Source organism: Sus scrofa, chromosome 14 (assembly GCF_000003025.6).
Source record: "Sus scrofa isolate TJ Tabasco breed Duroc chromosome 14, Sscrofa11.1, whole genome shotgun sequence".
NCBI lineage: Eukaryota > Metazoa > Chordata > Mammalia > Artiodactyla > Suidae > Sus > Sus scrofa.
In genome coordinates this window covers 84,272,557-84,291,483 of record NC_010456.5, presented here as the reverse complement: position 1 = coordinate 84,291,483, position 18,927 = coordinate 84,272,557, and the positions used below count along the sequence as shown (strand labels likewise).

The 18,927-nt window shown below is 36.6% G+C and overlaps 1 protein-coding gene across 1 annotated transcript in view; it reads right to left on the bottom strand.

Annotated features, from left to right (window-relative positions):
* The window catches only part of NRG3 (neuregulin 3), a 1,088,386-nt gene that overhangs the window by 113,864 nt on the left and 955,595 nt on the right, over nt 1–18,927 (bottom strand). Inside the window, 1 exon segment of the mRNA XM_001927008.5 lies at nt 18,530–18,556. Within this exon segment, the coding sequence (XP_001927043.3) occupies nt 18,530–18,556 (27 nt within the window).

Genomic DNA, 18,927 nt, shown 5'->3' with positions numbered 1-18,927 from the left:
CTGGTAATACTAAACTTCAAAGCTCTTGAGTGTGTTGTTCCCACAGCTACTTCAATCCTGTAAGTCAGTTGGAAAAGATAACATAATGCTTTTTTTTGTTTGTTTGTTTTTTGGCCCCACAGGCAGCATATAGAAGTTCCTGGGCCAGGGACTGAATCTAAGCCATAGCTGCAATCTACACCACAATTGAGGCAACACCAAATCCTTAATCGACTGGGCCACAGCAGGAACTACAACATGACGCATTTTAAATGGTTTTCATTTTGCTGAAAAAACCCTCAAAACATATTGATCCAATTTAAACTTTGAAAAAAAAATTTAGAATTGTCAAAAGTACATCCCCCTTCCTATAAAAGGACTTTCAAAATCATATTTAGGAAAAGTATTGCTGGTGATATTGAGGCCTGAGTGAAAGAAAGAAAGAAAGAAAGAAAGAAAGAAAGAAAGAAAGAAAGAAAGAAAGAAAGAAAGAAAATCCCCCTTTAAAAAAATATAAGATAAATGAGTAAGGGAAATTGAGGGCATATGAATACAGATGATGGGAGGAAAAAAATCCGCTTTTCTATGAAATTATGTTGAAACCAAGGAAATGAAATCATCTTTAATTTCATGAAAAATATCTTTGATAGAAAAATGCAGAAGGATAAAAAAGTTTTTATGGCATTTTCAATAATAGTTGTTCATACATATGAGTTAGCATCTGTGTGAGACAGAATTGCAAACTGAGCCAGAACTTAACCACTTTCAAAGTTTAAAAGAGGGATCCAGTTCCAAGGGACATCCAGTAAATTTTATCAAAAGATGTCCTATAATTACTGGCTTCATCAAAGTTTGGTGTTACAGTGATCATGCTACAACTATCTTCCAATATACGTTTTAATTATTTAAATTTTTTGAAAGTATTGAGAAATTACACAATCCATATTTAGTGTTATTCATGTTGGTCTCACTTTTCCATAAATGGAAGTTTTACAAACTGAAGTAACTTTATGAACTGGCAGGAGTTTTGATGTGTTCAAAACATATTTAATGAATAACGATCCTGTTGCTCTTTCAATAATGGTAATTTGATGGTAACCAACACCTTGTAAAAATACAATCTCTCCCTGCACATTGTAGCCTTCAGAGAAAACTCTAGATTTTCCAAGAACAAATCCTTTAATGCTCATGGTTTGGCTACTAGAATATCATGTCTTTGCAATCTTTGTCATTAATTCTGTTGGAAAACTCAGTGGTTTCTCAGTAGTAAACTATATACATGGTCACACCTGGGGGGTGTATTTTATAAAAAGCTATAGGTAAGAGATTATTCTTCTTGGATAGGAGATTGACTTTACCAAATCTAAGACATTTTCCATCATAGCATTAAGCCAAAGAAAAGATTCTGAAATTTGCAACTGTAGTTCTGAGATTGCAAGCCCATTTTTACAACTAACCATAAACACAAGAGTATCCACACCTGCCAGTGTGTTCTCACCTGTCAGTGTGCATATCTAAAAATCAGAATGACTGAGAGTTCAAGTTATTATAAAATATAATCAATATGCAAAAAAAATCTGTGTATTTTCTACCTTTTGGACAGAAAAATGAGTAAAATGGATATGAGAAATAATAGAAGTGAATGTAAAGTCTTACACTTCAAAAGTAAATCTAAAAAAAATAAAAAGAGGGAATTCAGGAGTTCCCGTCGTGGCGCAGTAATTAACGAATCCGACTAGGAACGATGAGGTTGCAGGTTTGATCCCTGGACTTGTTCAGTGGGTTAAGATCTGGCGTTGCTGTGAGCTGTGGTGTAGCTTGCAGACGCGGCTCGGATTCCACGTTGCTGTGGCTGTGGTGTAGGCTGGTGGCTACAGCTCCATTTAGATCCCTAGCCTGGGAACCTCCATATGCTGCGGGAGCGGCCCTAGAAAAGGCAAAAAGACAAAAAAAAAAAAAAAAAAAAAAAAAAAAAAAAAAAGAGGAAATTCCCGAATTCCTGCCATGGCGAAGCAGAAACAAATCCAACTAGGAACCATGGGGTTGCGGGTTTAATCCCTGGCCTTGCTTGGTGGGTTAAGGACCTGGCATTGTGTGAGCTATGGTGCAGGTCGCAGATGCAGCTCGGACCTGGCGTTGCTGTGGCATAGGCTGGCAGCTGTAGCTTCGATTAGATCCCTAGCTTGGGAAACTCCATATCCCATGGGTGCAGCCCTAAAAAGCAAAAAAAAAAAAAAAAAAAAAAAAAGTAAATCTACTATATAAATTGAGGCTAGTAAAAGTCAGGTCTAGACTAGTTCTCTAAAAGTGACTCAAAGGAGTTCCTGTCATGGCTCAGCAGAAATGAATCTGACTAGCATCCATGAGGACGAAGGTTCAATCCCTGGACTTGCTCAGTGGGTTAAGGATATGGCACTGCCGTGAGCTGTGGTGTAGGTTGCAGAGGTTGCAGACAAGGCTTGGATCCTATGTTGCTGTGGCTATGGTTTAGGCCAGTGGCTACAACTCCTGGGAACCTCCATATGCTGTGTGTGGGTGCAGCCCTAAAAAGACAAAAAATAAAAATAAAAAGTAAAAAACAAATAAATGTGACTCAAAGATATTTTTATTGACTAAAAACTACATTATGACTGTAGCTTTATAACACCAATGCCTTTTTTTTTTTAATTTCAAGGAAAATTTTAATGGTAGGTATATAAAACTAGGCATAAACCCATTATGTTTATATCTCTTATGTACATACAAAGCTGAAACAAATTATAAGATAAATCTAAACAAAATTTCAACACTGATAAAACTCAACAACACAAAAAGAAAACAGAATTGTACACTATAATCTCTACCATGTAAAATGTGTGTACATATTTAGGAAAGTGGCTGGGAAAAAAAAAAAAAGATAGTAAACTGCTTACAAAAATGCCTCCTGATAGTTATAAATTAATGAGTGAAATTACATGGTACAAAGAAAGAAATAGAAGATAGTATGTTTTGGAGCACTTCCTGCATATGGACTACTCTAAGTTCATGACATGCATTATCTCATATATATTTCAAAATACCTTGGGAAATAGGGTTAGACTTCTAAAGAGAGTCTGACAAACCAGTTTCTCCAGAAAAGGTGTGCAGAGAGAAAGAGTTGAAAATGATATTCAGAAAAGCACTTCTGACCTTGAATAACCTGAAAGTTAGGGATCCTGACCCATCATAGAACAGGCAATCAGTGTGTAATTTATAGTTGGCCCTCCAGACTCACGGTTTCCCTGATCTGAGGTTCCTCCATATTCATAGCTCCTTTGTATCCAAAGATTTAACCATGGAGGAATGTGTAGTACTGTGATATTTATTATTGAAAAAAATAGTAAATACAAGTATAACCCTCACTGTTTAAACAAACTCTCATTGTTCAAGGTCAACTGTATTCTTCAGGAGATAAGACTTAGGGATAGGCTCTGATGATTGTCTTGAGGTATTAGGTGAGATCCAGGGTGAAGAAACAGCATAGAGAATAGATACAGGTTGACTGGAGAAACTATTTTCAACCATTCCAAGAGTTGCTGGAATAGGTATTATTATCCTTGTCTGTATACAAGAAAACTGAGCCCTAGGGAAAGTAATGTACCAAAGTCACATTGCTAGTAAATAAAACAACAAAGAAAAAGTCTCAGGAATCTATGACTTCATGGCACTGGTATAAGGAGCCAGGTTTCAATATAAAGAACTGACCAGTTACAAGGGAAAGGTTCAACCAGCTGACCTCTGAGGCTTCTTCCTAACTTACAGTTAATAACAATACATCACTTGTTCATAGAATAAATATTTGAGTGGACAGCTATTGCAGAAATATAAATATATACTGCTAGATATTAATCAGACAAAATTCCTTTTGATAACTATACAATTTCTAAGAGTTTTTTTCTTTTGAATAAGAAAAAAATAACAGCTTCTTACATAACATATCCCAAATAAATCAACCTATCATCCAATTAGTGTTTAAATCACATCTTCCATATTCTGAAGCATCACAAAATTATATAAGTAAAATGTGACTTTAGGGAAAGGGTATGCCTGTTTTCTTCCAAAGACATCATCTTGCTTCATTCTAACCACATCCCTGTGAGATATGTATCAATACTCCCTTTTAGAGGTGAGTAAGTCTTATTGATCCACACTTGTCCACACATAGAGCTGGTCATTGGCAGCTCACCTGATCCTTGGTTTGTCAGATATTTGAACCTGAGCTTTGCCCAGGGTCCTACCTTTTTGAGAGCAAGTATTACCCACTCAGAGGGCAGTACTGAGAAGGCAATATGAGGAATTTCTGCATAGACCAGTCAAAGGCTCTGAAAATTCAAACTTTGAGCTGATGCTACAATGAGATGATACTGAGCTTTGTGGATCTCACAATACTGGGGGGAAAGAAAGACATAAACCACAGTGATACCATGTCTACTAAAGACTCAGTGGACATAAGCACCTGATAAACAGAGGATGCAGATACACACATCAGGGTGTACAAGGGATAAGTGGTGGGTCTGGGTCACATGACACAGAGAAAGAAATCACATTCAGAGAAGACAGAAAGATTAGGGTGGGATCAAGGAAGCATGTGTGATTTTGAATGATTGAGAATGGCATGAGCAGGGTAAATACAATTACAGAAGTGAGTCGAGATGGGCCTAAAATGTTCTGGAATTTGGTATGCTCTAGTACGCCAGGCTTCAAAACACTGCCATGGTGGAATCTGACAAAAGGATCAGGGAACAAGATTTCCTTAGACAACAGGGATTCCATAACCCTGGGAATAATATCACATACATAAACACCTAGTCTATCCACGCAGAAGACTAGTGATATTCCTAGACTATGATAGGCAGAAGGTGGGATTCTATGTGGGGCTTAGAAGAAATGGAGGGCCACATCTGGAGCAGCTGCAAGCCCTCTCATCTGTACCCCTTTGACAATGTCCCCAGAAGGCAATCAGGAGCCATGTGAAGCAGGCTTTGGGAAAGTGCTAGAGAGGACTGTCAAAGCAAACAGCTGGTACACCCTCCCTTTTTGAGGGTTTATGAACGCACACACAGGCACAGACACACAGATCAGTAAACCAACAGGGCAAACACAGTGCAACACATTAGGGAATGCAGAAAGGGAGGACATAATCTAAATGCTGAATATGCCAATAAATGCATACATGGTGTGTTATATCACCCATCTTTATATTTTTTCCTCATTATTTATTTGTTTATTATTATTTCTTTCCATCTTTATATTAATAAACCTTGAGAGAGAGAGAGAGCTATTAATCTACACACAATGGATGGACAGATGGACAGACAGATAGATAGCCCATGTTCTTCAGCAAACAGAAGATGAAGTCAAGATTTGATGCCATCTGCCTGGCTTTACCATATACATATTCTCTCCATCACAGTGCTTGAATCCCCTAGCATAGGGCATTCTTTTTCTCAAAGCTATAGGAAAGTGGAATCCTTGAACCACTACTATGATTCCATAGTACGACTCCAGAAAATATCTTATTTTTTTCTGGTAGAAACAAAAAGCCCCATATGCTCATAAAAACATGCTTCCGATTGAAATTAGCAGCCTGAATATAATGGTGCAATGAACGGGTGATGAACAGATAAAGACACAGCTGTTATTACTTCATTAATATTGCCTTGAACTGCATTTTTTGGTAAGTTAAATGCTATCCTCTTTCTCAAAGGCTGATTAACTAAGTTATCGTACTACCATTTGTTTTCTGAAGCATCCATATTTGGAGTGTTAAGCTATTTCACTCACAATAACAACTTGCCTTTACAATACTTCATCAACTGTTCTGACAGCAAGACCCATCATGCTAGAACCAATGAGTTTACAGGTTGCATTTGCCATGTTCTACAACTACACCTGCCCAGAGATAATTTGGAAACAGCTTAGTATTATTTTTGCCTAATTCTCATCATGTAACAAGCAGAGTTATGCCTGGAGACACACACAGCACTCTTACTCCAATTTCCCCTGCTTATCTCCCCCATTAATTCTGCTTATCTTTCTGCACTCCTCATAACAACTTTAATTCAGCCATCAAGAAGAGTGAGGTATGAGATAGAAATGGGTCAGCAGGGGGCTATGCCACACTATGCTGACAGCCCTAACACAAGGGTTACCAGGTAAAATACTCAAAACTGAGCTGATGTGAATTTTATGTAAGCAACAGATAAGTTTTTTAAGAAATATGCCACACAAAATTTATCGAACATGTCTATACTAAACAATTATTTGTTGTGTATCTGAAATTCAAATTTAAGTGGGTGCCCTGCATTTTATTTGCTAGGTCTGGCAACCCTATATATGATGTACTTTCTATAGCCGAGGCCCTAGTTAAGTACTGGTATGTCCTTGACTCATCACGCATGGAGCTGAGCATAGAGGGAGAGGAGAAACTATCACTGCAGTGAAAGGGAACACACCATCTTCTATGATGCTGGTGGGGAGGGACCATGGGAAGGGTTTAGGCTTTGGAGAAATTTGATCTGGATTATAATTCAACTTTACTGCTTATCAGTTGAGCCTATTGCTTTTACTTCTATCAACCTTGTTTCCTCCTGTGTGCAATGAGAAGAAAAAAACTACCTTGCCAGGCTTTTAAAGACTAACTTTTGGAGCTTCTGTCGTGGTTCAGTGGTAATGAACCTGAGTAGTATCCATGAGGCTGCAAGTTCGATCCCTGGTCTCACTCAGTGGGTTAAGGATCCAGCATTGCTGTGAGCTGTGGTGTAAGTTGTAAATGTGGCTCAGACCCTGCCATTGATGTGACTGTGGCATAGGCCAGCAGGCACACGTCTGATTCAACCCCTAGCCTGGTAACTTCTGTATGCCATGGGTGCAGCCCCTGAAAAGACCAAAAACAAAAACAAAAACAAAAACAAAAAAACAGAACAAACAAAAAAAACACCCAACTTTCTTCACACTGTATCTCTGTCTTTGTTTTCATTAATGGCAGCCTCACTGATGTACTAGTCCAAATATGGATAGATTCCCTGAGTACGTGTCAAGTAACTCCTCAAAGTATCTCCACAGGATACTAAAATGAATATAGGATTTATTCTTTCCCAGACTAAAAATCCAGCCACTCCTATTATGGTCATTTTCTACATCACATGTATAAGATTCTTGCTAACTTGGAAAGATAAAATTAAGTAACTCACATGAAATCACCTCCATGCCCATAAACCATAAGTCAGCAAATGCTATTAATTCCCCTTTTCCCATTTCTCATAAGTGCTTTCAAGCTTTATCAATACAAGTAGTCTAGGAGTTCCCGTCGTGGTGCAGCGGAAACAAATCTGACTAGGAACCATGAGGTTGAAGGTTTGATCTCTGGCATCGCTCAGTGGGTTAAGGATCCAGCGTTACTATGAGCTGCGGTATAAGTTGCAGAAGTGACTCAGATCTGGCATTGCTGTGGCTGTAGTGTAGGCTGGCAGCTGTAGCTCCAATTTGACCACTAACCTGGGAACCTCCATATGCCGCAAGTGCAGCTGTTTAAAAAAAAAAAAAAATACAAGGAGTCTATATTCCACATGCTTTCAGCACAGTACAGTCTTCTGTTCCACGACCCATCCAAATAAATGAAGTGAATGAAATCATCCTGAGAAGAATGAATGTAACATCCAAGGGGCAGCTTCCCTGAACAAACAAGGTTTTCCTCGATTTCCTTCACCTGTGTCCAGTCCTGCTGGAAATAGTAAAGAGAATGCAACCATCTTGCATAACCAGGTTGAAATTGTAAAGACATCTTTTTAGAACCAAATTCTAAAAAGGAATCTTCAGACTTCATAAACAGTACTCTTTTTAGACACACGGTCCTGAAAACTTCGCTGACATTCCCCGGAATACCCTGGAAAATGGTTCCTATTCTACAAGATTACTCTAGAGTCCCTAAATAGTAAAGAAGAGAAAATTAATGTTCCATTTCCCCTTTCCAGAAGATTCAGAGTCATGAAGACAACCTAAAGGGAAATCCCAGATATCATTTGGGTCAGAAATTCACAACATTGAAGTCACTCCCAGAAGGAAAAGTAGTTAGAATAGCTCATTGTATTGAGTATTCAATAAGTATCAGGATTTATGCTAAGCACTATATATATTTTTATCTTCCCAACAACCCTATGAGATTGATAATGCCATCATCCCTCTAATAGAACGGACACTTGAAGATTAGAGATAGTTTGGCCCTAGGTTATATTTTTACTAAAAGGTAGAGCCAGAATTAAATCAAGTCTGACTGTCCCTTCATGTCAAAGTTTCTCACCTTGGAGACAGAGATCTCCTACATCAATTGTTAAAAACTAAGAGCCTGGGGTCCATCCCAGAACTACCTAATCATATATCTAAGGCTGAAAACAGAAATTTATATTTGTAATAAGCTTCCCAATGCCTGGGAAGAAAGTTAAAGTTGAAAGCTCTTGAATTATGTTATTTTGACAAATTAAGTTATTGAATTATTCTTATTCTCAAACTGCAATGACCAAACTAACAGAAAGTACAGACACTTAAGAGATAAGAACCAATTAATGAACTATTCTATATGAAGATACCTGGTCAATCAGGATCCTCTAGAAGTGGCCCACTTCTAACCTACACAGTACACCTGAAACAAACAAACAAACAAAAAGAACTATAACTTTGAAATCCCATACTTTCCTCAAAGAGCAGTTCAAGGTCCATCATGGCCATGGCTCTGCTCACTGCACCTCATTCCTACTGCTTTCCCAGGTGTTCTGCATTTGCCGATTTCTCAATGCTTGATCTAGACAAATGAAAATTCATCTACTTAACATTAACACTCTTGTTCAAAGAGCAAGCATTTGGTGTATATTTGAAAGAAAAGCTTGAGCTTAGCCCATTAGCGGGGATTTTGCATGCAATGCCTTAGGCAACCTCTACACAAAGCTATTGACAAAATAAGCTGTTTAAGGGAAATCTCATCACTCCCCTGCTTGAAACTTCTGAAGGCTTTCTTTTACAAGATAAAATTATACTTCTTTCCAAGGGCATCATAAGGTCTTAATAATCTGCTCTGACCTGATTAACCAATCATATCACCTACTGCACTGCCTTTCTCCAATTACCCTGATCCTCTTGCCATCTCCTAAAACCCCTGTGCTCTCTCATCTCTTACTTACTTCTGTTTTTCTGTGTTCCTCTCCCTCATGTTTCCTTCTGTCATCTCCCAACTGCAGGAATACTTTTTATTCTTCTTCATAAAGATGTCTCCAACTGTTCTAATGAGATGTGGGTGTTCCTTCTTCTGTTCCTTTTTCCCAAGATGTGCCAGAATATGGTCCCTAAAACCCCTTCTATGAAATATACTTCACTAGAAAAATACTTCAGAAAGTGTTGCCCCCTGTAATTTCTCTGAGAGTTATGACTAGATAGAACTACACCAAAGGCTTTGTGAAATCATGCAACAGGGGCACAGAATATAGTATTTCCCAATGTATGTGAACTCAAACCTTATTTATGTGTGAGTAGGAACTACATACAACATCTTGCAGATATCTGAGAAACCCCATCTTTCATTTTATAGATAAAATAAGTTAAAATAAAATAAAGCACCAAAACTTCAACTGAGGTCCTATTTGACTGAACTACAATGATTGGTTTGCAAGTCTTTCCTACACACTCACTGAACTGTGAACTTCTCAGAGAGTCTGTTGCACACACATTTGTGTTGCTCTGGCCTGGCACATGGCCTGACCTTCCAAAGGAGATCCAAACATTCTGATTGGCTGGACCACTGAGAGCCCACAAAGCAGACTCTGTCTATTTTGAAGAAGCAGCAGCATCTTCACTTTCTGGCATCTTCAGATGTTCTGTTCATCATCCTTTTCTCTCTTCTATTCCACAGATTCATCCTGGCTCCTGAAGCAATTGTCAAGGAGAAGTGGATATAAAAATCCATTTTTTTTAACCTCTTTGGGATTTACTTCCCCAAGACAATTTGAACTTTTTTGTTCTTTATTTTTCCCACTTTCTTTTTTTCTAGCACATTTCAGAAGATCCTTGGAACCTATTATCGACCAATAGATATTTTAGATAATTGGTATATAATTGATACTGGTTAAAATCTCAAATTCTTTTGAGTCCAATTTGACATTCCTCAAATTCAGTGTTTTCTGTTAGATCTTAATTTGATCTAATAAAGTACAATCACCCTTCCTAAAAAGTTTAATAATTTTATGTGTTTATGTCTTTTTTTATTCCATCCATAAAAATGTTTTCATAGAAGCAACCAGAAGCACCACTCATAGCTGATCTTTGTCCTCCATGTAGCATTTTATTGCCCCCATTTACCTACCACTAAATTGATATAAGCCATGCTTCACCATATTACAAGAGAAGTTGATGAGAGTCCATTCAAGGTTTTGATGAAGGCTGTATACTCACTACCTACACAGAAACTCTTAATCTAGTTATTTAGCAGCTTTATGAATATTATAATATTAATGAAGTAAAAATGTAGTGTTCCTATGTCAGCATTAAGTACACAGTCTTGCTTTTTCCAAAAGTTCACAACAAATATATTTTTCAGTGTCTGTCTACAAAACTTTATTAATTCTGGAATCTGGTCTACAAATGTATTTACATAAATTTCCATTTTCTCCTTTGTAGACACCACAGTTAATATATCTGCATATTTTCCAGTGTATCTCTTGTTTGCAGCCATTCCTCAAAGAAGATCACTGAGGGCTTCTGATCCCATCTGAAATTTCTGTCAGAATTTAGTGTATTTGAGTAGTCATGACTTTGTTTAGAGACTTTTACCTCTAACCACTGCAGGTGACAATAAGTGCTAATGAGTAATGTTCGACTAATCATATATATAAAGCACATATATTATCCTAACATGCATGCCAAGGTGTTTTGGGAAAAACCAAAGCAAATCAATATATCGCTTTATAAGAAAGAAAAGGAAAGGAAAGGAAGGGAAGGAAGGAAGGAAGGAATAAAGAAGACATAGAGGAGCTTATGATTAAGATAGCTGAATTATTAGCTCTTGCACTAAGACTATGTTAAAAAAAATCATAGTATAAAGAGGAGCAGTCATATTCCTTAAGATAAAAATAAGTGAGAAAACAAAATTTGTCAGTGTTTCTTATGCAACATTTAGGAAATCATTGGGGAGGTAGTTCAATTCACTATTCCATTTGGCACATCTTTTATCAGAGGGAATGGATATACAAGGCTTTTATACTCAATGGCTTCCAACTAATATCACTCAACAGTCTGTAAATATCAAGAAAGCTTTAAATACAGTACAACTTCTACAGATTATTCTACAAGAGAACTGAAATTAGCAACTAATGTGAGACTTTTGGTACACATGGCAGTTAAAATTCAGAATATAAAGTTACGAACTGGAATTTGGTTCATTTTCATTTATTTGTAGCTTGGATAATGTGAATTACTGACTACAAATCTTATGACCTCATGGTATTTGGAACACATTACGTCAAAACTTTAGGACTAGATACAAAATTGCATTGTCACTTGAAACACTGCCAGAGCACAACCTCTCTGACTAATCATGAAGCCCTCATCATGCTAGGTGGTCAGCAGCTGGTCACCAGAATAATTCAAGGGCTCTGGAGGAAGACAGACTTTGGTTCAAATCCTGTATCTGCCACTCCACTTCTCTTTGGATAAGATATATCTCTTAAATAGACCTCACTTTTATCATTTATAACATAGCGATACAACTAGTTTTTACCTCATTTTTTTGAGAATTCTGGACAAAATTATAATTCAAAAAGATAGATGTATACCTACATTCATAGCAGCACTATTCACAATAGCCAAGACATGGAAACAACCTAAATGTTCATAAACAGATGAATGGATTAAGATGTGGTACATATATCTGATGGAATACTACTCAGCCATCAAAAACAATAAAATAATGCCATTCACAGCAACATGATGCAACTAGAGGTTCTCATACTAAGTGAAGAAAGTCAGAAAGAGAAAGGCAAATACCATATGATATCACTAATATGTGAAATCTAAAATATGGCACAGATGAGCCTATACACAAAACAGAAACAGACTCATAGACATTAGAGAACAGACTTGCGGTTACCAAGGCCCGGGGAGGGGGAAGGGAGTGGAATGGACTGGGAGTTTAGGGTTAGTAGATACAAACTGTTACATTTAGAATGGATAGACAGCAAGATCCTACTGTATAGCACAGGCAACTATGTCCAATCTCCTGGAATAGACCATGATGGAAAATAATATTAAAAAATAATTATATATATGTATGACTGAGTCACTTTGCTGTATAGCAGAACATTGTAAATCAACTATACTTTAATTGAAAAAAAAAGAAATAGTTAAATTAGATAGCACATTTCAAGCATTAAATAATGGTAACTCATTACCCTGAGATATCTGATTTCTCATGTAGTTTAATATAAGAAAAACTAAACAAATATTCTTTTGAATGAACCCTCTATACAAATGCATCTATCCATAAATTACCATTTTATAAGAAAACATGATATATTCAAGTAAATAAAAACATGTCTGTTCCAATAAGTCTAATTCAGAGATTTTTAGTCTAAAGAAGGGGGATACTTACTTCTACACCTCTAATACCATTTTGCAAATTAAGGCATACACATGAACTCACTCGACTGACTTAAGAGCCTGTTACATTTAAATGAACACACACTGATTCATTCATAATAAGCCGTGTAGCTTTAAGGAAAGTATCCCCACCTCATTACATCCAAACAGAATTAGAAACCGGATATTTCTCAGATTATCTTTACTGCTTACTGAACTATCCTAAAACTATTTTTTTAACATGAGGAAATAAAGAGACACTAAATATATAGTGAAGTTTGTAGTAGTAACTTTCTCAATTCTGAATCTATACACATATTTTATTTTATTTTATTTTATTTTTGTCTTTTGTTTCTTTTAGGGTTACACCCATGGCATATGGAAATTCCTAGGCTAGGGGTCTAATCAGATCGCAAGCTGCTGGCCTACACCACAGCCATAACAATGCCAGATCCAAGCGGCATCTGTGACCTACACCACAGCTCAAGGCAACACTGGATCCCTAACCCACCGAGCAAGGCCAGGGATAGAACCCGCAACCTCATGGTTTCTAAGTCAGATTTGTTTCTGCTGCTGCCACAATGGGAACTTCCTCTACACATATTTTAGATGATAGCTATTACTAAGCCTCTCCTAGAGGAAACTCAGTATTTCTTTTGTTCTTTTTTTTTTTAAACTTCAAAGAATAGAGATTTTTTTAGAAAATCTTTTTAAGATTATAGCTAAAAATCTGATTTTTCCCAAGTTTTATAAATTGTTTGATTAGAAAAAAATACAACAGTTTAATTAGGCTACATAAATACACTGTTATCCTAAATACAATATCAAATCAGAAATAAGATATATAACCAACAGAATTCATTTTATTTTTCCATGTGAGAATGAAAGAAATGAGCATAATATCTCCCACACAATCTTTAGCTCCACCTGTGGTTTGCTAATGTGTTTTTATACCAACATCTTTGATGCCTAGAGCATCAAATGCATCAAGGCCTTGTCAGAGACATAGCTGCATAACAAATAGTTCAAATGGATATAATGAGATATGCTCCATGACTGAGCACCTGATACAGTAGTGAGATATTTTTCAGATGAGAAATCCCACTTGATGATCTATACGCATTCCAAACTTGGCCAGTCTGACATGCCCTTTGGCCATCTGCTTCATTCTGATGATTGCTGGGATTTCTCGCACAACTCAATGAACACTTGTGCTTACAAAGAAGTCTGTATATTATCTCCTGATCAGTCCACACTGGGAAGGAAAGTTTGAATATCTGGCCTTAAAAAAATCAATGTTCCCTCATGCATGCATGAATGAGTAGGTTAAGTCATGAATCAATAAACACATTTTCTTTATTGGTTTGTTATAAAATCTTTTACTTCAATTTTTCATAAATGCAATTTTTTTTATTCAGCTTCAAATTTCTGTCCTATGTCAGCTAGCTGTATTTTTTAATCTGATACCGTATTCCAGAACAGTGTTTGTTGTTGAAATTTCCATTCTTCCAATCCCAATAGCATTATTAAGAAACATTCACGAATATAATTAAGAAAAAATCCTTTTGAATGCTGAGAGTTTTATGGATATTAAGTTTGGCATGGTTTATTCAATAGGATAATTATTCTCTAAAATTCAAAAAATCAACTCCGAAAATCTTTTTGGTTAAGTGTTTTTAATAAAGTTGATCCCCTCTCTTCAGTCCTAAAGTAATGACACTAGGGAGCTAAGAGACCCAGATAGAGAGACAGACAGATAGCAAGGTTCACATGAATGTGGAAGCAATGTGAGGTCAGTATATAGATTTGGACTAGAAGAAAACTTGGTATAGCTTATCCACTTTGGCTGGTACCCAGCTTAAATTTCTCCTCCCCTGGGGAGATGTTTCTGAATTTCCCAAGCCCATTCAGTGGTTTCCATTTTTAGTTATTATTTCCTTCCTTCTTTCCTTCTTCCCTCACTCCTTCCTTCCAGCTGCAACCTGTGACTAGAGGTTGAATGGGAGCCACAGCCGCTGGCCTACACCACAGCCACAGCAATGCCAGATCTGAGCCGAATCTGTGACCTACAATGCAGATTGCAGCAACGCCTGATCCTTAACCCACTGAGCAAGGCTAGGGATCGAACCAGCATCCTCATGGATTCTAGTTGGGTTCTTAACCTACTGAGAGTTCTTAACAGGAACCCTTAGTTACCATTTCCTTTCATCATATTTTGCCTATGCCATTTATCAGTATATCACTTCAAATATGGTAGCTTTCTCTATTTTAACTTTCAGAGCCTTGGGTTATTAAGGAATGTGGATTATATATCTGAATGTTCAATATCTTATACCTCTGGCATATAAGAAATATGATAAGTGTATATTAACTAATAGCAGGATTCTTGAAGCATATGATTTGGAGTTCTCTGCTCTAAATAAGACTCTGTTGAACTTTATGAAGTATTCAAGTTTTGAGTCGGATCAATAAGAGTGCACAGAGATATGGCTATTGGGAACACAAAGACTTGGGGGAAAGACACGTGTGCTTCAGATCATCGAGTGGTTGTGATCTATGTTTAAACTCAAAGAAAGATGAAATTAACATTGCTCAAAGCAAAAATGATGAAAGTATTGAAAAGAAAGGTATTCTGAAATTCACTAAAACTGGCACCGATTACTTGCAGGCACACCAATAAATGGACATAATTAAATTTATAAAGAGTATGCTTACATTTCTGTTTCCCAGCTTAATTCATCCCTAATTATGCCATATTATTGGGAAGACTATCTTCCATAGAGTAAATTTTACCTATACGGGAGTTCCTGTCATAGCTCAGTGGTTAACAAAACCAAATAGCACCCATGAGGACGCTGGTTCAATCTCTGGCCTCACTCAGTGGGTTAAGGATCCAGCATTGCTGTGAGCTATGGTATAGGTCGCAAACATGGCTTGGATCTCATGTTGCTGTGGCTGTAGTATAGGCTGGCAGCTACAGCTCAGATTCATCCCCTAGCCTGGGAACCTCTATATGCTGCAAGTGTGGCCCTAAAAATACAAAAGACAAAAAGACAAAAAAAAATTTTTTTACCCATACAGATTGTAAAATTACAAGTTAAATCTGAAAATACTTATTTCCAAAGCAACAAACAGTTAAAACAACCTGTAGGGGTGGACAGTGTATGGATTTAGTGAGGTCAGTGAAAATAATTTATTTATTAAGTCTATAAACTTATTCACAATTCCAAATTATTCTGTTATTTGCCATTATTTATATGCCTACTATATTCTCCCTTTAATTCTGAGTTGTTGCCCAAACCCTTCCCTTAAAGGCAGTCTCTACTCCTGGAGTCCAATATTCATACATTGAGAATCCATTCCCTGTAAGACTTTATAGCCGATTTGACTCCAGCTTTTATGAGACTCAATAATTTCAGTTAGTTTTAAAATTTGTACGGGTGAACTACAATGACCTCTTATTTTTCCCAAACTGGTAACTAAATTATTGTAAATGTTTTGCAACTGACCTCAGAATACATATCTTGGTTCCATAGCACATCATTATACTATAAGATATCAGTGTCACAAAAAATCCTCAGGGAAAGTCCAGTAGGGTGGTGACACATCCATTTCTTTTAACAATGATCATTATTAGCAATTTTAGTTAACTATAACCTTGGCTATACCACTTGTGGGGTTTGATGCTACCCCAGCCCCACCCACCATGGGGCTTTTATCTACTGCATAACTTCCGGCTCTTCTATTTTCTTAGCCTGCCATCACCATAGTCCAGAGGAGCAAATATCTCCACTGACTACACTAAGTGCTACAATCCTCAAATGACTGTTGATGCTCAGATTTCCATGCTGCTAATCCAACTTCATCAGCAATTGAGGGAAACACAAACCACATGTCTTTCTCAACAATTTACATTCTACAGCATGAGCATGCCCACATTATTCTATAATTCCTGGTCCATATGACTACAACCTCCTCTTCACGCCAACAACCTGAGGATTCCCATGGTGACTGCTCGTTGATTCTATTTAGGTAGCTATATTTTTTCACTCCTTTCCATATCTATTTTACATTTCACAATGCTTCATTTCAACATTATCCTGAGTTTCATTGCCCTAATGAGTTTTCATCACATTAAGCAAAATCCCAGATCTGTAGGATTTGAGCTACTTTTTCTATGATCTATTACCTAGATAATATAGCACTAATGAATATCACACAAGATAAATTTAATATAAATATGTAATCTCTCATCTCTAACTACCAAAACTTCCAGCAATATAATGACCAATTTGACGTCTTCTCTCAGATGTACCAAAGACACCTAGAACCCAACATTTCCAAACCTAATCTAGTAAGCATCTCCCTTAAATCTGTTCTTCTCTAGTCTTCTTTTTCAGAAACTGGATGCACCTTTAATTTAAATATGCAAACAATATACTCTGCAGTCATCTTGATAATCTCCCCTTTTTAACTTTCAATACCAATTTCTCTCTAATATTTGCTGACAGCATGTCCTCAATATCTATCATATTTTCCCATGTCTTTCATTATCACACTAGCTCAAACTAATACCATTTTGCCTCAATTAGCTCTTGAGAAATTTGAAATTTTATATCTATCAGGTTTTTTTTTTCCTGTTTTTTAGGGCTGCACCCGTAGCAAATGGAGGTTCCCAGGCTAGGTGTCAAATCGGAACTGTAGCCACTGCCCTACGCCATAGCCACAGCAATGCAGGATCTGAGCCACCTCTGTGGACTACACCACAGCTCACGGAAACACCAGATCCTTAACCCACTGAGTGGGGCCAGGGATCAAACCCGCGTCTTCATGGATGCTAGTCGGATTTGTTAACCACTGAGCCATGAGGGGAACTCCTATAGCTATAAGTTTTATTACTTAATTATAATCTGTAAGTTCACCAGATTGTAAACTTCATTAACCACTTTTTTTTTTTTTTTTGGTCCATTTTTACTCACAATTCTATCTGTAGCATTTTGCCATTTTCATTGCTTAGAATGATCAGTTGATAAATATTTGCTGAATGAATGGGTGATGGATAAATGATTACATTTGTAAGTATTATCACAATGAACATATCATGCGTGAAACAATTATTCATATCTATATCATATAAGAGAAAAACTTGAAGCCCAACAAAAGCCAATCAAGGAGAAACCATGAATTTGAATTCAAATTGAGTCTTCTCAATTTCATTAACTTTAACTCCTAAGTATCTTTCCGTTTTAGCACCATGATACCTATCAACCCTATGGAATGTATTTTACTTATAAACTCAGAAAAGTATGCACAATTCTTAATGTACTGTCTATGTGTATAGAAGATAATTATTGTGGAAGGTATTCTAAACCTTTCGAAAATAAATTCACTGTAAATACTTTCAAAATAAATATTTTAATTCAGCCAATATTCTGAAATTAAGATTGACCAATATGTATCCAAGGTAGTCATCATGCAAAAGGGAAAAAAAGTAGAGTAGAAAATAACAATAACTGACGTTTCTAAACCATCACCATTATTTTCTATCATTTGTTGTTTGTCATCTTGCAGACATTGTGAAAGCAATTTATATGTACAATAAAATGGGAACTGTTATTATCCTTATTTACAGATAAGAAAATTGAGAATCAGAGCAAACAATCAAAGCCAGGAGCCAAATCCAACTTCTGTAAGATTCCAGAGTTGCACTTAATATTAAATTGCCTTCCCAATAAGCAGTTAAGTCTTTCATTTTGAGCCATTACTTAGAGAAAAATCGACAAAAACATTTTTTTACTACTAATAGCATCTGATAGTGAGACATTTCAATTATAATCAGATGGGAAAGAAAACACTATATACATTATTAAACTTTTTTTTTCAGATATTTAAGGAGCAAATTGTTTAGTCTTACCCATGAATTCAATCCCCAAGTGGTCTGCTACACCGAAGTCAGCATGTAAGGAAGGGGAAACAGAAAAAGAGAAAAAGATTAGAAGAAAATTTCACACAGAAATCAATGCTTATAAGATTAACCTTTCAAGGCAAAGAATGCGTCTCAATTGTAACACCATGTTTGCTTGCCAAAGACAATTTACAGTTTACCCACAATTAGGGGTACTCTAAACACTGGTTGGTATTTCCCAATAGCCTAGGATTTAGATGGAATAATATTGCCAAGTGTGCTAAGTATAAATTAAAAAAAAAAAAGGAAAGAAAGAAAGAGAGAAAGGAAGAAAAGAAAAAAAAAGGAAGGAAGGGGGAGAGAGGAAGAAAAAGAAAAAAAAGCTATTTACACAAAGCATACTAAAG